We start from the raw sequence: 21285 nt of genomic DNA on the forward strand, positions 1-21285 counted from the left end.
TAATAGTCATCAAAGTCAGAAATGTTTTACTGGTGGGAAGGGGGAGAAGATCCTTGGTCCCTTATTTCAGGAGTTCGGCTGAGGTGTGAAGTCTTGCCGTCCAAGTAGCCATGGACCCCATGAGCTTTTGGCTTCGCTCTTTGTGGATGTGGTCCCGGTGAGCCTTAGACCACCGTGCTTCTCTCAGCTGGGTGTTTTGACGGCCCACCCTGTGGTCTCCTCACTGGTTTTGATGCACCAGCGATTCATGTAGCTGGTCATCGCCATGTTCTTCCAGGTTCTTCTTTCTAATCTTTGTCCACTTACGTTAAAATCATGCCTGCATGCTAGTTTGCAAGAGTAAGGATGTGTGGAGGTGACGTCAGGAGAATGAATCGAGGCTGACCAGTGTACTGATAACTGGAGTGCTTAGAGATGCACCCTCCACAAATCCACACTCCTCCTGCTGTCCTGGCGTGTTTTAGGAGTCCCCTCTGCAGATGCTAGGCGAGGTGGGAGGGATCTCACGAGCTTGTCTTTGGAGCCCCGGTGGCTGCTTCAGAGCAGAGACTCCTAGCCTCCTAATGGTTATACTGCTTTTGAAGGTTCCAGGTCTGTGCAGCACAGTGTGGGACTCCAAGAGTGTGCATCTGTGGAGGCATTGTGTTTGGAGGACTCCAGTTACAAGTAAGTGACCTGGTCTCCCGTTGGCCCCTGACTCGAGCACAGGCTCCGGACTGATGTGACCCCCGTCTCAGCAGAGTCTTGACAGGAGCCTCGTTTTGTTTTGTTTTTAAACCTAATTAGGAAATAGGGTTTTCAGCTTCTGCTTTAGTTATCATCTTGGTATCTCTAGCACCTAGCACAGTGGCTGACACAAATGGATGATGAATCATGTTTGTTAGATGAATGGAAGGATTGTGAGAGTGTGTGTGTGTATTTGTGTACTTGCATGTGCATGTGTTATACTTACAAGTAGAAACTTAAAAAATGGTTTTTGTTGGTGCGCACCACAGGACTTTGATAATCCCGTGCTAAGCCCATCTCATTTGCCCGTAGGGTGCATGAGTTTCTGTTCTGTAGAAGAAGAGGTCTTTCTTTGCCTGATTCTGTCCCAGATATCTCCTTTTCTCTTATCATTGGCTACAAGGGGAAAATATATAAAGTTTTGTTGTCTTAGCCAAAGAAAATTAAGATGTCATGCAGGATAAATTACTATTTACAGGATTGCATGAGGTTTATTTTGATTCCCTGTATTTCAGAATGAGTAGACGTAAAGGCTGGTGGAAGTGCGAATGTCGTGGACGTGGTCACATTGTAGCTTTGGACTGTTCATTGCTCAGTGTATCACACCTGACTCCTCTTTTCAGGCTGGTCTCTGGTCCTAGATGGGGACAGTGTCCTGAAAATTCTTGTCTGAGTTTCCTTCTGCATTGGCAACAGTTACTGGAACTATGGGGTCACATTTTCACTCCTCTTTTACTGTTTTTCTCTATTTATACTTAAGCAGAGTATATTTATGTATAAAAATATTTAGAAACTACAAAAGCCTTGCCATAAAATTAGAATCAAAGATTCTATGATTTCCTTGGTGCAGTTTCAAAATCTTAGGCAATGTAAATGCTGGTTATGACAGATTAGTCCCTTTATGAAAACCACTCTTCCTATGCTGTTAAAATTGGATGAATCTAGCGTTTTCATTGATCTACTTATTTTGCCTTTTTGTAGAGCTTAATACTACAACTGGAAGCCTTCCTTCGACAACACCGATGTCTCCCTCTGGCATGTCTGCTCAGAACCTGGTCATGTCTTCCTCAGGGGTGGGAGGAGATGCCAGCGTCACGCTGACTCTGGCTGATACTCAGGGTTTGCTCTCCGGAGGACTGGACACGGTCACGCTCAACATCGCTTCTCAGGTGTGTGCCTCACTGCCTTTCCCTTCATGGTAGAGTTATGGTACCATTTCAAAGAGTAAGCTTGGGAAACTTTATTCATTTATTCTTTCCTAAATATGTATTCTGAACTGTTTTCCAAAATTAAAGTGGTTTTTTTGTGATTAAAAAATGTAATATGTTAAATGCAAAAAGGGAAAATCAAGAAAATGCAGATAATACAGAAAAGTATTTAAAAAAATCCACTACCCAAACAGAACTACAGTTAACATTTTAGTGTCTCTATCCTCCTCAACTTTCACATGCATCCACACAGATAGCATAGTTTAAAATTTTTGCAGAAATGAGTTCGTGTATATATCATGTAGTGTCAGCTTTCCCCTTTGATTATGTTGTAAACATCCTCCCCCGTCAGTGATTTTAGCAGTGCCAAAGTGTTTTAGTGGCTGTGGATCATTTTGTTTTATGGACGAGTTTACTGAGGGGCATTATGTTGCAGTCAAGGTTTCAATAATTAGAGTAGAAGTTCTAATGTTCTGAGCTGAATCCCCCACGAGCAGATATGCTGGATCGAAGGGTGCACCTTTTATATAATGCATTGAGCTAAGACGCTGGAAAACCTTTTGGAGTTTAATTTAAAAAATCATTATGATAAATTATTAATTGTAATGAAGATTTATTATGATCAAGCTATGTCAGAGTTTTGTAAGTTGACCTAGCAGATAGTTCCTGTTCCTATATGCCTGTCCCTGGCCGCGAGAACAGCAGAAGGTGCCGCAGAGCCGGAAAGCTCGTTTGTTGTTCTGTCTACAGAACACGTTCTTGTATTACCCCTGTCTCCGCTTTTTAGGATCCCTGTATAAGAAAAACAGTTAAGGTTGTTGCATCTAGAGCAAGATTAGTTCCAGTCTTGTCACAGCCCTGTGGTGGCTATTTTGACTCTGGAGAAGTGACTAACCTCTTCTGAGTTCTAATTCTTTTCATCTGTAAATAGTGACATTTCCTGCACTGCTCCAGGGCCAGTGTTCAGCCAGCTTGCATCAGGACAAGCACAAATTGTTGCAGTGGAGAATGCTCACTCACCGTTGGCAGATAGCCCTTTCAGGTTCACTGGTGGAGGTCCGCCAGCACCGCAGGGCCCTTTCCTGGGGCAGCCTGTGGCACACTGCAAGTGAGGGCCCAGGCACTCCCTTGGAAGTAGTGGCTTCCATTCTGGCTGACCAGCGTCTGGGCTGAGTAGCTCTGGGTAAGCCCTGCCTTGAGCCCTCCTCTCATTCCCTCCAGGGACCCTGCTGTGACAAGAGGCCAGTTCTAAAGTTCCAGAGGTACTTGCGCATATTATAACTAGAATTGTCTTAACCCCAGCTGTTTAAAGCTTTCTTAATTCCATGCCCTACTTAGCTTTCATCTTCCTACAAGTTTCTCATGTTGACTGTTATTGGTTCTAAATATCTTGACATTTTCATTGAGGCACAGTGTTTTTCTTAGTTTATTAAGAATTGTATAGGGCAGTGAGATTATGAACTGCTAAGAAAAATATTTCTGGTGAAATTATAGTACATGTGAATAGTAAATTAGGTTGATTTACAGGTACTTGATAACGAGTCAAATTTGTTATCCCATCAAGTCTCATTCATCAATAGGGCCAACCCTTGGTCATTTTTTACCAGTATTTCCCAAACTTGGTTGCACATCAGAATTTTTGGGTCTCCATCCGAGGTTGATTCAGTGGTTGTGGGTGGGGCTGGAATCTGTGTTCCTCACCGTCCCTCTTTCCCACGTGATTCTGATGCAGCTGCCTGGGCTGAGTGAGGAGCTGAGCTGAAGCCCTGCTCCCCTCTGCTTGGGAGCTTGCAAAGTTCATGTGTACTTGGGGAATAATGAGAATTATTGTAATTCCCACCTCAGTGAAAACCAAATATAGCAAAGAAAGAAATAGACTGCAAGTAATAATACAAACCAAAAATAAACGACTTTCATTTTAGTGGGTTCAGGTCACCACTTCCATGAGTGTAGCTAATTGTTGAGCATTTATTTTATTACACACTTGATTTTTGAATCAGGGTGTTTGCATTAAGAACACTTAATATTGGCAATTGAAACACCAATGATAAGCTAGTAAAGTACATTGTATTCTGGCTTTTTAAAATTAACCCTTTTATTTTGAAGTAATTGTAGATTAACACGCAATTATAAGAAATAATACAGAGAGATCTCATGTACCCTTTACCCAGTTTCCCCTAGTGGTAGCATCTTGCAAAACTATAGCACAGTATCAACCAGGTGTGGTCACTGACTCAGTCAAGGCACGGAACATGTCCCTCATCCCCATGGGGATCCCTCAGGTTGCCCTTTTATAGCCACACTCACTCTCCCCTCCCCTGACAACTGCTAGCCTGTTCTTCTGTAATTTTGTCATTTCAAAACAAAAGAGAATTATCATTTCGCTTTGATAAACCTACGTAAGCTTAGAGTCTCAAATATCTTAGCTTTTGGTTGAGAATATATGAATTTATTGAGCCAACACTGGTTCTTATATATATATCAGAATTTCCAGCCAGCATTTCTGTTTGTCTTTGATTAATAAAATAAGGAAATGTGAATTTATTAATTTTAATTGACACTGTTTTTCAAAGTTGGGTAGTCTGATAAGAGTGGTGGCAAAAGCCAGCAATAGACACATAACAAAAAGTGCAGAAGTAAGTGGTATTTGAAAGTAGCAGTATTCAATGAACTTCCCTTTGTTTGTTTGTTTCCTTTTTTTTGGCGAGGAAGATTGGCCTTGAGGTAACACCTGTTGCCAATGTTCTTCTTTTCGCTTGAGGAAGATTGTCCCTGAGCTAACATCTGTGCCAGTCTCCCTCTATTTTCCATGTGGGACACCGCCACAGCATGGCTTGATGAGCAGTGTGTAGGTTCCCACCCGGGAGCTGAACCTGCAAACCCTGGGCTGCAGAAGGAGAGCACGCAAACTTAACCACTATGCCACCAAGCCAGCCCCCAATGAACTTCACTTTGTAAGGGGGATAAGGAACATGAATCTTTATAACTTTTCAATCTATTACATGTTTGTGTAAAAAAAAATTTGATATGTGGAAATACCTAAAATATCATTATTTGCTCTTTTTCTTTGCTGAGGAAGATTCACCCTGAGCTAACATCTGTGCCAGTCTTCCTCTATTTTTTAGTATGTGAGTAGCCAGCACAGCATGGCCACTAACAGAACGGTGTAGGTCTGGTCTGGGCCACCAAAGCAGAGCACACTGAACTTAACCATTAGGCCACTGGGGCTGGCCTCATCATTTTCTTTTTTTAAAGGTGCCTATGGGAAGAAAAGAATCTTAAGTCAATTTAAGAAACTCTCTTTCTCAAGTGTCTGTGAGGATGACTTTGTAAATTTATCTTCTGTGCTACGTACCCCGTATTCCACATTTCCTCTATTTCCCTGTCTGCCTTAGGTAGTGTCTTTCCCGTAAGAAGTGGACCTGAAATTCTCTGGTGGATGAAGTTTTCTTAAATCCCATCTCAGTCCTTTTGTTCATCTCCCCTCCCCTTCCTCAATCCTTTGTCTGCCCTGTTGGAGCTCAGCTTTGTCACTCTCCTGAAGACATTAAGAAACAGCCCTCACCTTCAGCTGCAGGGTGCTAGTGACATGGCATGATTTTTATGATCAGCCAGTGTTCTTAGTGACCCCTTACCCCCTTAGTGTTATGCTTTGATGGTGATTTTTCTAATTAATGTCTCAAGTGAGCGTTTTAATTATGTGTAAAATATGTGTAGAATGCAGTTTGATTTTAGCAGTTCAAGTTGTATGCTAAGGTGTTTATATAGATTCAGCATTTTCTGTACATAGTTGGTTCATTTAAGCTAAACTTCCTCTCGGCGCTTGCCCCCGCTATCCCACCCCACCACATTCATTCTCTTTTTGTCTCAGAATCACAGTCAATAGATAAAGGCATGCTGGAGTGGTAATGAGGCTCAAAGTAGTTTTGTATAGTATAGCAAAGTTGTATGTGTATTTTCAAACAAGCATTATTTAATAAACATTAAGTAAACATTTAAATAAATATTCTTTATAAATATATATATTTTACAACTTTACTGAGATATAATTTATTTTTTTATCATAAAGTTCACCCATTTATTTAAAGGGTACAATTTAAAAGTGTTTAATATATTTACACAGTTGTGCAACCATCGCCATATCTACTTTCAGAACATTTCATCAGCCTGAAAAGAAACCTTGTATGATAGCAGTAAGCAGTCACTCCTGGTGTCCCCCTAGCCCAAGGCCCACCCCGCCCCTTGCTGTCTTCCCCAGCCCTTGGCGACTACTGATCTCTGTTCTGTCTCTACAGATTTGCCTCTTGTGGACATTTCACATAAATGGAATCATACAAAATGTGGTCTTTTGTGACTGGCCTCTTTCACTCAGCATATTGTTTTCTAGGTTCATCCATGTTGTAGCACATGCCATGCTTCATTCTTTTTTATTGCCAAATAATATTCCATTATACACATATCCCACATTGTTTATCCCTTCCTCAGTTAATGGATATTTGGGTTGTTTCCCCCTTTTGGCTATTGTGAATAGTGCTGCTGTGAACGTTCTTGTACAAGGTTTCAAGTAGACGCAGGTTTTCATTTCTCTTGGGCAGATGCCCAGGAGTAGAATTGCTGAGTCATATGGTTATTCTGTGGTTAACTTTTTGGGGACCCGCCAACTTGTTTTCCAAAGTGACTGCCCCGTAGAAGATCTTTTAAATGATGACTGAATGTGATAATGTCATAACTTCTAAACTAGTGATAATCTTTGCCAGGGTCAGCAGTTCCCAGCCTTACTCACGGACCCCTCTCTCTCGGGCCAAGGGGGTGCAGGCTCTCCGCAGGTCATCCTGGTGAGCCACACCCCGCAGCCGTCGTCTGCCACCTGTGAGGAGATCGCCTACCAGGTGCAGTATGCCCTTCTCCTCACGTCCTCTCTCGCTCCTTAAAGAGCATGGGTTCAGAAGGGCTGGGGTAGAGGGTCGTGGGGAGTGCTGCATGGCTTGGTGGTTGGGGCTGCATCTGAGGAGCTGTGTCTCCAGCCGAACCCTGAGTGAAGAGCGTGCTGAGCTGTAGTGGGTCTGGGGGTGGTGTGTGTTGAAGGACTCCTGCTAGACCTGGTTCACTCTGTGACTTGGTGTTTAGTGGGGTGTGGTTTTAGCACCACAAAATGAGATGGAGCAGCCAATAATGTGTGTAGGGGAGGAAGACAATGCCTCTACCCTCTAGGTCCTTCTGGCCGGCCTACAAATTAAATTGACATGAGACAGAATAACAGGAGAAAATCAAACAAAGCTTTGTAACATGTACTCATGGGAGAGACCCGGGAAAGCTGAGCAACTCCCCAGAATGGCCACAGCCGCCACCTTAAATACCATCTTTAGCCAAAGACAAAGGAGGAGGGTGTGGGTGGGGGTTTGGGGCTTCAAAGGGGAGGAAGGCGACTCACAGGGACATGGGAAGCAGGTGTTTGGTAGACAGAACCTTGATAAGATGGACTTGGCCAGGACCCTCCTGGTCTGCCAATGCCCAGAGTTATCTACTGTGATGGCCTGTCCTGGGGACACGCCTTTGCCTTAAATTCTTTTTTTTTTTGTAAGCAATTTTATTGGGATTATAATGGTTTATAATATTTTGTAATTTCGGGTGTACATTATTGTTTATCAATTTCTGAATACACTTCATCATGCTCACCCCCAGTAGTCTAACTTTTATCCGTCACCATACATATGTGCCCGTTTATCCTTTTCGCCCACCCCCCAACCCCCTTCCCCTCTGGTCACTTCTAATCTGTTCTCTTTATCCATGTGTTTGTTATCTTCCACATGTGAGTGAAGGGGGGAGGTCAGAGATTCTTTCAGAGTCTTTTGTTCTTAAAAATAATGAACCAAAGAGACACATTTAGGGTGGCCAGTTCAAATCCCCCACATGTGTAAATCTGGTTTAAAATTTATTAATATCCTCTTATATTTGCTTACTGAGCAGACTTCAGTTTCCCATTTACTGCATTTGGTTGTTTTGTAGCTTTTCTTGTAATACCGTTGCTGATTCTCTTAAGTTTTGCTGTACCTTTCTATATCCACTTACGTATGTGTGTGTGCATGACCTATTTGTCATTTAACTAGTCTTTTTTCTTAAAATGAATGTTTTGGGGGGCCAAAATGTTAGCAAGTAATAGTTCTAAATATAGAGGAGTCCAGAAACTCTTTCTTTAAAACTTTTCAGAGTTAGAAGTGCAGTTAATAAATAGTCTTTGAATTTAAGAAGCATTAAATTTTATACTTAAGCAGTTTTAGCAAATGAGTTTCAAGATAATTATTCATTGGTCTTTTCAATGGGACAAGGCCTCTTTTCATAAAGAAATTAGACGTACCCAGTGCTGGCAATTTCCCCCAATCTTGCCTGAGTAACCACAGCTTATCTAACTGAATTTCAGTTTGTGTAACTTTAACACATTTGTCTTGAGGGTTCCCAAGACCACGCTTGAGTTCAATGAAGGACTCACAGGACTCAGAGAAATCTGTCTACTCGTGGTTACAGTGAAAGGACACAGACATTGAATGCTCACTTCTTGTGAATGAAATGTTTGATTCAGAAACAATTTGCTGCTTGTCTTTGAGTTACTCTAACTACTGATAATATTTGTAAGTGTTAGTAGACGATAGTAGACAGCACCACTAACTCCAGGGTTTTGTTTTAGTTTGTATATTTCCTTCTGTGTTGTTTGTTTTAATCATGTAGTTTTTTATCTGCAGCATAAAACAGCCTTGAGTATCATTTATCCCAGTGTTTTTCAAACTTCTTTTCACTCACAAGAAATCTGTTTTATGCAATGGCCTGAAAACAATGTGTGTTCTTATTGTTTCTTTTCTTTACATACACATTCATGTGTAGACACATGCACACCTGACACAGGTGTCACAAAATTATACCTACCCTTATGGCATGTGACATTTGTGTTATCTTTGCTCTTCTGATCTTTTCTATTTATTCCTTTTTTTCATTCCATTTTTTAAAATTACAGTACAGATTAATAATATTAGAGCACTGTGTAGAAATGTTTTGTTGTTGTTAAAGTATTTTTCTCTAAACTTCATCCATTTCTCTATGTTCTAGTATTATGAAAAAGTATTTGATAAACTGGAAATAATAAAAATGTTGACAAATCCCATCAATTTTCTTCATAATTATTTATAATTTCTTTCACTAAGTCATCATATATAAATTTTCTTTTGCCAGACTGAACTCTGCTGTTTATAAAAGCTGAGTAATAAACTCCTCCCGCTTTCTTTGTTTTTAGGCTGTTGATGGCATCCTATTAAAATGATTTGAAAACCTGCTAATTGGTTGTGATCCAAAGTTTGGGAAAATGCTTTTATCCAATCAAAAGCTAAAAACACCTGCTGCTGCTGTTATTTATAATGCAGTTTGCTGAGAAAGATCTTCAGCCAAAGCAGTAGCCTTTTTTTTTAGCATTATCTTTAGTACTTGTCTAAGCTCAAACCACTACCACTAGTAGCATTTACTGAATGCTTGTCGTGTGCCAGGTTCTGTTCTCAGCACCTTTCTTCTATTATCTCATTTAACTGTCACCAGGCCCTGATGGGGAGGTACTGTTCTTAGTTACTGTTTCTCAGGGCTAAGGCACTAACGCTGGCCTGGATTTGCACTGGGGCTGCTACACGCATCTAACACGCTCTCTTCTCTGAGCCCTGCTCTGTCGGTGCATGGCAAGCATTCCGAAGTTGGGGGGTGCCGTGCTGGTCTGATCCAGTGCTGAGGGCCCCCGGCTGACCTTGCCCAGATGACAGACCGTGCACTGTGGGTGGGGTATACCTGTGTTAGTGTGTCTCCTTACTGTTTTGTCACCTGTCAGTTTGCAAACTGCAGCAGTCCAGTAAAGTCACGGGATTTCTGACCCGCTCCAGGTAACTGATGTCTCTGCCAACCTGGCCCAGGGCGGCCAGCCCGAGAAGGAGGGCCGGCTGCACCAGTGCTTGGAGTGTGGCCGCACCTTCGCGTCGGCCGCCATGCTGCTGCATCATAGCAAGGAGGCGCACGGCAGGGAGCGCATCCACGTCTGCCCCGTGTGCAGGAAGGCCTTCAAGCGTGCCACGCACCTCAAGGTACTCTCTCTGCGGCTGGCCCTCGTTCCGCAAGTGCTGCTGCTCCTCACTTAAGATCAGAGGCACTCCGCGGATTCCGCCGTCAGTACATGTCACGGATCTTACTAGTGAAAGGAAAAGACCTGAGTAACAAATTTTTCCATTTTTTTGAGGAAAAGGTCAATGGAGGTAAATGTGTTTACCAGGTTGTTTTGGTTTTAATTGGTCTGTTGGTGTACAGATTAACAGATTGCATATTCCTGTGCAATTCAAAATCGGTGTCCACTGCAAATTAAAATAACATTGCGATACCATTTCTCACCTTATCAGTGTGGCAAATACTGAAAAAAGATCTGTCAGCACCTATTGGCAGGGCTGTGGGGAAACAAGAACTCCCATCATTCCTGGTGAGACTGCAGCTTGGTATGACTTCCTGTAGAGGAATGAGGTGGTACCCAACCAAACTGCATCCACCCTGGGAATTGGTACAAAATATGTATGCCCAAGATTATCCTTGCAGCATTGTCTGTAACTGCAAATAATTGGAGGCCCCCTGTCTGCCCACACGTGGGAGAGTGGTTGGGTAAACTGGGATGTCCACACAGTGGAGAAAGCATGAGCAAGAGCTCTGTGAGGTGAGTTCCAGGACCGTCCATCAGGTGAGGTGCCAGCTGGGGATGTGTAACTGGGTCCTGTGGCTTCTAGGCCAGTGCTCCTCCACCACCACTTCTCAGTGACCAGAAGCGTCAGAATCTGATCACTAATTAATAGCTAATGGATCCCAGACTTCCTTCCTCCACTCTTCCCAGGGAGTCATTCCGTTAGTAAACCTACATTTCTCTTCCAGACCTGCAGGTAACCAGTGCTTCTCACCTCTTTCTGAGTTGAGGAACCCCGTTATTAATGTATTTTGAAAAGAAGACTCTATGTTCAGTTTTAAAACACCAAATACAGAGTGAACTCTCTTTTGAAGGGCTACCACAGTGGGATCGGTGTGTGTGCCACTTATGCCAAGGAATTCCCACCCTATCCGACCTCTGAATTTGAATCCACCACTTAGAATTTCTGTGGTATTGGTCAGGTCGTGTAACATCCACAGCTTCAGTTTCCTAATTTGTAAAATAAGGATATTAATAATTACATTTTATGGTTATTTTGAGGACTGTAAAGTGCTTAGCACAATGCTTAGCTCACAGTAGAGAGTACAAAAATTATAGCCACAGTAATATTGTCTAACAGAATAAATCCTTTTAAAGAGGAAACAGAATAAAAACAGTTAAAGAAAATTTCTTAACATGTTTTAAATATATATTGCTATATGTAAGGCATAACTTTTCCATAAACATTCTGAAATGATGTTACACAGTTTGAAAGACTAAATCTGGCATTTTGATACCTATAAGTTGCTTTCTCTTGATGACCTTCAGAAATTTTGGATTTAAAAGAAATTACAATGTGCCAGAAAATAAGGAAGTGCCCATCACACACACACACACACACACACACACAAACACACACACACACACACACACACAGTAATGGGAACGTATCAAAGGGATGCAGGAGCCAATGGAAAGAGCTCCTGGTGGCCAAAGCTGGAACAGTTGGAGCAAGGAAATAAAGTAGTGTTGGATTATAACCCACAGTACAAAATACACATCCAGGAGTCCTCACTGATATAAATATGATTGACGGAATAAATGAAGAAGAAGAGACAAATCTCCCATGCAGGAGAATTCCAAATAATTGATGTAGACACTCCACCCTGGAGGATGCCTGCACGCTCCTTGGGTGTGAGCTGCCCAGTCGCTTCCCTCTTCCTTCCAGAGGGTACCCGATGGGAGGGGATAATAAACAGACTACCTGCAGTGGAGAAACCTGACAGCATTGCCGCAGCCGGGTGATCGAGGTCCATATCAGCAGTCATGAAGCATGTTGTGTATATCCTTGATATCCTGGCATGGAAATGGCAGTCTAACTCCCCAGTCCCATAACCCTGGGCTAATCATGGGGAAACATCAGACAAATCTCAGTTGAGAGACAGCCTACAAAATACCTGACGAATCCCCTAAAAACTGTCAAGGTTATCCACAACAGGGGAGGTCTGAGAAACTGCCAAGACGCACGGCTCCTGTATGAGGGGCTTGGACTGGAGCCTGGGTCCACCACACACTACCACCCTCTGACATGACGTGTGAGAACCAGGAGAACGCTGAGCAGAGACAGGCCGGTTGTTATCCTTGCCGCTGACCTGAGTTTCTGTGGGTCTTCCTTTACTGTTTCCGGTCTGTAAAGTTCCGTTACGATCTTAAATATTTCTTCATTCCTGTGTCTTGCCTTTACTAGGAGCATATGCAGACACATCAAGCTGGTCCTTCTTTAAGTTCTCAGAAGCCGAGAGTGTTTAAATGTGACACTTGTGAAAAGGCATTTGCCAAACCCAGCCAGCTGGAGCGACACAGCCGCATCCACACAGGTAACGACTCGCAGTCTGCTGCTGGCGTAGGAGCAGACCTCATGTAAATGTGCATTGATGACGTAATGCATTATTTTATAAAGTATAAAGCAGAGTCCACATATTCAGTTTTCTCCTAATTTTTGATCAATTTATCACGCTAACTTTTTCAAGTAAAAGATTTTGCTGTTTTCACCGTGACCGTAGGAAATAGAAGCCATCAGGCAAGAACGCCCTTGCTGTCCCGGAGCCTTGACCGCCTCAGCACCCGTCCCCCCCAGTCCTCCAGCTTCCATCCCTCGTGCCTTAGTGGAATTCATTCCTTGTCTTTCTCTTATATCTTCACACTTTCCTTTACTAGCTTTTCCTGTCACCACCTAAATCTACTCAAGTCTTTTTTTCTTAGAGGAAAAAAACAAGGAAACAAAGACACTCCCATCTCCTCTGCCTCTTGTGGCAACCCACCTCAGCTTTGTCCCTACCACCCCACTGACACTGGCAACGTCTTACTGGCCTCTGCTCTCACACAGAAACTGGAGGTCATCCCTGACTGTTCTGCACCGTCACCCTGTCTCCAGTCCCCAGTCCTGTGGATCTTGCAGCCTACCTCTCCCTCAGGACCTTCCTTTCCTCTCTGTTCGCATGGCCCCATTCTGCTTCGGCCAGCACGGTCTCCTCAGGACCACAGAATCGGCCTCCCACCTGGTCTGGTCTCCTGGCACTCCTCCAGCCCTCTGTTCACACAACAGCCAGACTACAACCCTAAGAGGCAGATGTGCCGTCTTGTTCCCCTTCTGAGCCCATCAGGGTGGAACCCTGGGACCTGTCAAGCCTTTGTAATCCATGTCCTCATCCCTCTAGCACCCCAGTCATGGGGAAGTCTCAGTTCTTGAATTCGCCTTGCCATCTGGTGCCCCAACATTTGCAAAGAGTGTTCTCTCTGGCTGGTCATTGTCTTCCCACCCCTTCTGTCTGTTTCCCTGGTCATCTCTGACTCATCTTCAGGTGTCAGTGTGGACACCCCTCCCTAAGAGGCCCCTGTACCTACTGGTGCCCCAGCCGGCCCAAGATGTCTCCTTGTATTGCCAGCAAAGCGCTCCCCATCATGGTCCTTACCCAGCCCACGGGGTCATGCATTCTCAGTGACGTCCTTGTTAGCAGAGATCCCACACCTGCCAGGTGTTCAGCTATTTAGCTTTTGTTTAAGAGACAGAAACTACTGTTTGCCTTTCCTAATGAAATAGATGCATTTGGAGAGACCCTGTGTATTTGCTGGCCGGGGGCTGCATCTCTTCTCACGTGGGTGCTCCATCTTCAGACCAGCAATGGCAGTTTTCCAGCTTCTCATCTCTCCAACTTCCCCTTCAGCCTCCAGCCTGAGAACCCTATGCTTTTAAAGGGTGCATGTGGATAGAGTGGACCTGCCAGGATAATCTCCCTTTCGACTGACCCAAAGTCAGCTAACTAGTGACCTTAATCACCTCTGTGACAGTCCTTTTTCTCTATTTACAGAATGTAATGGCAGGCGTGACATCATCATAGTCACATCCCAGGGATTAGGGCAGGAAACCTTGGGGGCCATGTTTAGGACTCTGCCTGTCGTAGGCGAGCTGTGGAAGACCTCCCTTGTCGAGGCCACTGCATAGAAGGAAGAACAGACTTAGGCGTGGCATAGATGACACCCTGGGAAGATGAAGAGCAGGTGCTCTCAGAGTAACCGTGTGGGCCTCGTGCTGATGCGTGGTCCAGGAAGGAGACAGATACCTGACCCGAAGGCAGCCAAGCAGAGTGCATGGGAAAGAACCTTCTAGGCTAAGGGGAAAGGCTTGTGCCAGTCCTGGGACAGGAGAATACTCAACCCCTGGGAGCTTGGAAGTGGATGAGTGTGTGGGGACGAGTCAGTGACAGTGAGGGGACGCAGGACTACCGGGGCCCCAGGACGGGTAAAGCAGAGGAAGATGCTGAGCAGGGACAGGACCAGATCTGGAAGTGGGTGTTCGTCTAGGCCACCCCCAGCAGAAGTCAAACTTGGCAAATTTTCCTTCCATTTCTCAGTGTCTGTCTTAACTTGAAAGCTATTAACATTTAGAAGAATATTGTATAAATCATGCTTGTAATTACATGGATTTGATGTTCTTACGTCCTTAATGTCTTTTTTGCTTTACTGCCCAAGATGTATTAGAAACATTTTGTTTAAACCATGTGTGCTCTACTTTTATGTCTAGATGCCTCTAGGACTTTTACTAGCTTTTCATTAAACAGTTTTATTTTGTGCCTCACCCTGGAGTGGATTTGCTAGGATCCTGTGCATTAGCAATCTGGGCGATGGTAGCAGGAAGGACACCATGATGATCTTTTTTAAATTTGCGTGCTTTCTTCAGAATTATTTTTTTCTATGTCTGCTTGTCAAATGCCGTCTAATGAGAGACACTGACGTGGGGCTGTCCTTCCCCTCAGGGGAGCGGCCGTTCCATTGCACTCTCTGTGAGAAAGCCTTCAACCAGAAGAGTGCTCTGCAGGTGCACATGAAGAAGCACACGGGGGAGAGGCCCTACAAGTGCGACTACTGCGTCATGGGCTTCACCCAGAAGAGCAACATGAAGCTCCACATGAAGCGGGCGCATAGCTACACTGGTAAGAGACGTACTCTCTGCCTGAGAAGTCGTGCTTTTAAATGCCCTGTGACAGACAGAGCTCCACAGTGAGCGGTCAGTGCTGTGTCGTCCCCGCAGGGTTTCAGGAAATCCCCTTCCTGCAGCGTGCTGGCCAAGGCCTGTGTCTCAGAGTGTGTGGAGCCGAGCGCTGGGGCAGTCAGGCCGGATCTATGCTGCACGCTCTCTGTGTGTGTCCTGTGGCTCAGAGAGCAGATGGGCTCCGTGTCTCCATGTGGACTGCTGGGCTCCCTCCTGCTCGTCTCTGTTTCCACACGGAATCTAGGAGTGACAGTAAATGGCCTGGACGAGGCTGCAGGGGGCAGGCGTAGCTCTACAGGGAGGAGAGAGCTGGCAGTGTGATGTGAATGGAGCCTTCGGTGTGGCTCTGACAGAATCAGTGCGTTTTAGAGGCACGGATCTCAGGTTCCCTTCAGTTGTTTGGAGCGCTGTGGTCCCTGAGTGAAGTTAGATGCGCCTTAGCATGGTGAGTGGTGTCGCGTGCAGCAGTGTCTGGGGAACCACAAGGAATAGAACTCTTCGTGTTGTGAAAGTTTTTGAGGAAGAGAAAATTTATTCTCACATCCACACTCTAGTGCTTCCTGCTTTAATTTCTGCTAGAAAAATCATGCATGTTATTACATTATTGATTATTAATTGCTCATCACTGATATTGTATTAATATAACCTTTATGGGAGCGGGCATATGTAACAAGTTATATGTATTCATATTCAAGTAAAGTAATTGTCATCACCGACAGAATTATTTAAGCTGTGGTTCAAATTATTCTTTTTCATTGAGAGGGAAAGCAAATCAATTTAGAATTTCTTGTCTGTATTTAAATTGTCTATATTTAAATGTGGATAATTTTGTGCTGTATATCTGAGACTCTGCCTGTTGTTGCTCTGTCTACACTGCAGGAACTTTGCAGGAATCCGCTGGCCACCAGGAGCATGGAGGGGAGGAGCTGAGCCGGACCCTCCACCTGGAAGAGGTGGTGCAAGGGTCCACGAGCGAGTGGCAGGCCTTGGCCAACGTGTTCTGACACGGCCTGCCGTCACCTTAAGGACATTTCTCAAGTTAAATGTTGTGAAGAACAAAGCACTTGGGATTTCTGTTTTGAAGCTTCAAGTGTTAAAAATGTTACCACAGTAGTTTTTTAGCTATAAAATTATCTAACGAATCATTGTCTTTCAGAGACTTAGAAAAAAACTGGGAAAAATGTAGACACGTTGTTCTCATTTGTCTACAAATCACTGAACTCAGGTACTACACTAGCAGTCACACTAGCAGTCTCACCTTCTCCGTGGCCGGTGTATCTAGTTAAAAAGAAGCGAACTGGATCTTACTATCATTGTAGTGTGATTTCTTTGTATTAGCAAAGACAAAGTTAACATGGAAAAAGTAAGATAGCTTTTCCTCCATGCTTTCTGTTATAAGAAGCATAGCTTATAAAACACACATAAGGTAGGTGCGTGAAGCTCAGAAAAATGTTAGAGACACGCAGGGAAGTTTTGTCCACTTTTTTCTCTGTGCATTTTGAAATTAGTAGAAATTGACTCTTTCTAGTCCGCCATAAGTTAATATAACTAATACCTTGAGAGATGGCTGGACCAATTCTCTCTTCATTACAAATGTCTAATCATTAGTTACAAGAAGGCAGCATCTGGGGCGTAAACTTGGGGAACAGAGTAAACCAACACACAAATGAGGATTAACCTGTCTGCACGGGAGCACACCACACGTCTCCCCAAACTGATGTTCAGGTACGTGGGTTAGATGATTGCAGAAAGCACAAGCCATACATCGCCAACAGAAAATCACAGAATTGTCTCCTAGGAACCAAGTAACCGCGGCCCTGTCCACCACGATAATTAGGAAGTGCATTTGTAGTTTGAGGATAGAACCCATACAAGCTCTGGATCTCTTCATGCATAAGCAGGTGTGTTTTTTATTTCAGGGAATTCTTTAGTGTCATCAATGGTGCCACATTGTACAGTCCCAAACCAAATCCTACCCCGTGCTGGGGCCGAGTGCACGGCGTTCCTACAGCATTCCAAAGACGGAAAGTTCTGTACTTCATGTGAATTTCTCCTTTGAAATTATTTATATGTTCTATATATAAATACATATGTACATATACAGATTTATGGGCCTCTGTGTGGCTGAACAGTATATTTTGTAAATATAGCACTAGTCCCAATTACAGAGAGAGCATCAGAGTTTTTACCTCCCTACAAGCACTTCAGATCAGTATTGTATTCATTTTATTAATAAATGGATATCTTTTTCATTGTAACATAGAGCTGGGGTTGTTTTTTGTTTTTGTTTTTGTTTTTTTCCTGAGAAATAATTGCCTTTATTTTCTCTCATTGTCTCCCTGGTTTCAGACGAGAGCAGTTTTATTATAAATATTGTATGGACTTTGTATATTAAGAAAGTAGCTCATTTCAGCTTCCTGAAGAAAGAGACATTTCACTGTTATTTTTTGAAAGGGCATCTTTTGATTTTTTGTTGTTCACTTTTGGCGTATGTATATAAGTAACACTGATGGTGATATAAAAACATTTGTTATGTGAAAATATTTAAGTCAGAAAACTGTTAAATAATATTACTCTTTTTTTTCAAACTGCTTTGTGTATTGTATATTTTTTTAAGGAAAAAAAAAAAGCCTTATTTGACTTATTCTTGTGATACTGGACTTATATATCCTGAGGTTTTCCTTGAATGTCAGTGTGTATACCTGGCTGTAGTCGGTATATTCAGAATAATTGTAATGTGCCAGAGTTTTAAAAGTTCTGCTTTTAATGCACTTTCTTTTATAATTTTGTATTAAAATATTTTAGAAATGTTGATTAATTTTGGTGAACAAATATCCCAAAAGTTGAAATTATTGGAATTTTAAAAATTTTGTTCTTGCTAGTTTATTTATTTTGGTTTTAGCATTAAATGTCATCTCAGGACAGTCTCTAAAAGGGGTTTGCTTAATTCCTAATTGTGCAGAAAGCATGGTTCAGTGAACTGTATTGGTGAACTGCCTGCTTATGTAAGGCCTTACTGGGTGAATCGAACCTGCTTTTATTTTGGTTAAAGAAAAAGAAAAAATATGCATCAACAATGCAATTTGTGAGTTTTCCCAATTTATTAGCAGGCAAACACAAGACATTAATGTATTACTTTGATTTACTTCCTAATTGTAAAAGCTGCTTCTTTGCAAAACAGTCCTTGAAAATAGAGGGTTTTGTAAAGACATAATTTCACTTGAACCTTTGGTGGAGTACAGGTTGATCTTTATTTTTACTGGTTGATAAAAAGTCTTCTGACGAGAGATTTCTAGCTTCCTGCATAACCAGGGTTTTGAGGATCGATAACTGTATTTTTAGAAATATCTCATCATAGCATATCTGCTTTGGAATAATAATAAATAAAAAGTGAAGTTAGGAAATGTGATTAATTTTTTTCTTTTTAAAATACTTAATATAAAATAATTTGGCACCTGAGTTAATTTCAGGTTCAGATAACTTTCAACAGAAAAGAACTTTCATGATATTTTCCTTTACCCCTGTGAAGTCCAGACAATGAAAGCTTACCCTTGCAAGGTCTGTTTGAAGAGCTTCACACTTTAAAAATCAGGATAAGCTTCACTGACAGGCACGCCATCTGTATTAGCTACAAGTATCATTACTGGTCTCAGTTTTTCATTATTGGCCAAATTAAACAATACCCTCGTCATTTAGGTACCTTTTGAAGGGTCGTGAGTCTTTAACCCACTTGTGTGGTAAAGTAACTGAAGCGCTTAAATAAGCTGAAAGGAAGAATTCCCTTTCCACAGATACTGACCTTAAAGCTGGGTTTGTGTACTGTTGAGGGAGCAGGAGGAGGCTAGTATGTATAGAATCCAATGCGTTAGGCAATGCCGAAGTGGCCATATTTTCACAGAATGGTAATAGGTTAAAATAAAAACATCTTTTAAAAAATATAAACTCAAATGCCCCTCCCCCAAGCTCTCCTCTTGCCTCTGGTCAATACTCGGGCGCTTTGGCAGGTGTTTAAGTAGGAGAATCCCCCGAGGACTGGAGGTGAGCCTGCGGCCTGTCGCTCAGTAGGAAGCCCATCAAACTGCTCTCCATCCTCTGATGGGGTGTTACTGACGGAACCCGAAAAATCTGTCCTGATGAGTAATTTCCATCGTTCTGTCGAATTTCCATTTCATCCAATTTGGGCATTTAACTAGGGAATGTTTCTGGAGTGCAGTATTTTGTACTCCCCTGCCCGTTGTCATTTTTAAGGAAATGTGAATTTGAGCTTTACAGTTAAACCTAGTATTCTCTGACTTCATCTAAACTCATAAATCATTAACGTGCAAGAGATGCATGCATTAGTACAGGTACAAGATTTTAAAACGTGGAAGTGGATTTATGTTCTTCCCATGGAGTTTCCTCTTTGCAGAAGAATATTTGTAACTCATGAAGACACATTTTTAACATTAAATGATCATCAGATTTATGTAAGTAACATCTTTTTAAGAAAATATGTAAGATATATAGAACTCCTTTCTGGTTATTATTTTTAGGTCTCATGCTTGCTTTTTGCATTTTTTTTCCAGAAGTTTATTTCAAAGTTAATACCGTGCTCCCCCCCACCAAAAAAAAGTTAAGCCAAGAGTTGATCGTTGCTAATTTATCCTTTTTCTACAATTTGTTGTATAAAGTGAGGCAGAGATGAAATTATACAATTGATACTTCTGAATCTAGATTTCTTCTCTTTTTGCCACTTAATCTCTATGTATGTAATGTAGGTGTTTTGGAGTTTTTAGAATAGAATTTCAAAAGTGCCTACATACATGTTTAAGCCTCTGTATCTTTACCTTCTAGTGAAAATTAGCATTCTAGAAATCTAGTTCTTCGTTGTTTAAAAAGTGGGGGGCACACACCTTTTTGTAAGGTCAGAAGCCCTGCATATCCCTCGTGAAGACCCTGTCTTTGCCTCGGGACAGTCCCGAAACCAAGTGTCATGCTTGGTCCTCGCTGCTCCCATCTGAGTTTATCCCCTTCCTGAGTGACATGCGTGCACGAATGAGCACACAGGGGCTGCCTCCCTGTCACACCCGCCCACTCTTCACATGGGCCTCTCGGCTGTAGCAGTTTTTATATGGGTGACTAATGAAATATTTTAAAGAACTAAAAAATAAAGATTAAGTGGCAGTATAAGTGGCAGGAGCAATAGGCAGTAATCATAAAAGATTTTGCTATTTAATCTTTTTATGTTTAATGCATTACAGCATGAAGACTTTTGTATTAAATCAAGATTTGTAATCTGACAAATTCTAAAATGACAGTGATTCATTCTTGATTCACCACTAAAGAAAATTTTTAATTTTTTTAATTTACAGAGCAATTCTTTTTTTATCTTCAAAATTGTTTCATTGTCTCTTTATACATTGGATGATATTTACTTAATCCAATTTTGTATTGGAAATGGATAGTTATTGCCAACAGTGACTGTGCTGGCTTTAAGAATAATAAAAATAGTTTTTGTATTATTTTTAAACTCCTGTATATTTACTTATTTGGGTTTTGGGTGAGTTATAACCTTTTAAAGATGGACATTTTCTCTAGGTAACATTTTCCACATGGGTTAACACAATGCAACAGTGCTGAATTTGCAATAAATTCAGATCTATGGGGCTTGAATAGTGTGAGGATGTCTAATTTTCTATCCTTGAGGATATTTTCCACTTTCTCATTTGTAAGGTATTTGAGTGACTTGAGATGAAATGAAAATCAATCATAATATCAATTTAACTGTTCATAAGATATGTGCGATATTGGACTTTCCCAGAAATACCGATGGAGTTAGTTTATATTTTAGCATCTAATCCTTTTTAAAGATGTATTTCCAAACTTTTAGAAGTTCGTAGTTGATAGAGTCATTATCCTGTTGAACTAACAAATTAAGGATATCTTTTTTCTTAGTTCACCTGTTCCTGGCACAGAGTAGGGACTGCATGCACTTTTGGACTGAATAGCTAAGCGATAGTGATTTTCTCTGGACTTTGCTCAGAGGGAATGGGAAGAAACTGTTACCATTCTTGTTGCTTGTTTATTTGTAGGAGGAATATTGCTCGACAGTTTTTAAAATGTGGTGGGTGGAGGAA

At 42.1% G+C, this 21285-nt stretch overlaps 1 protein-coding gene across 16 annotated transcripts in view; it reads left to right on the plus strand.

Moving 5' to 3' along the window:
- ZNF236 (zinc finger protein 236) overlaps positions 1–20678 on the plus strand; it is a 117646-nt gene extending 96968 nt beyond the window's left edge. For 13 of the 16 annotated variants that reach the window (XM_023648002.2, XM_023648007.2, XM_070275873.1 and 10 more), the window contains 6 exons: positions 1708–1895; positions 6692–6823; positions 9845–10042; positions 12368–12497; positions 14934–15110; positions 16049–20678. In XM_023648002.2, coding sequence (XP_023503770.1) covers positions 1708–1895; positions 6692–6823; positions 9845–10042; positions 12368–12497; positions 14934–15110; positions 16049–16173 — 950 coding nt within the window. In that variant the 3' untranslated portion in view covers positions 16174–20678. Of the gene's footprint in view, positions 1–584; positions 667–1707; positions 1896–6691; positions 6824–9844; positions 10043–12367; positions 12498–14933; positions 15111–16048 lie in introns of all 16 variants that reach the window. The other 3 variants (XR_011441643.1, XR_011441641.1, XR_011441642.1) reach the window with 1 other exon arrangement.
- The last annotated feature ends 607 nt before the right edge of the window (positions 20679–21285 follow it).

Source organism: Equus caballus, chromosome 8 (assembly GCF_041296265.1).
Source record: "Equus caballus isolate H_3958 breed thoroughbred chromosome 8, TB-T2T, whole genome shotgun sequence".
NCBI classification, from domain to species: domain Eukaryota; kingdom Metazoa; phylum Chordata; class Mammalia; order Perissodactyla; family Equidae; genus Equus; species Equus caballus.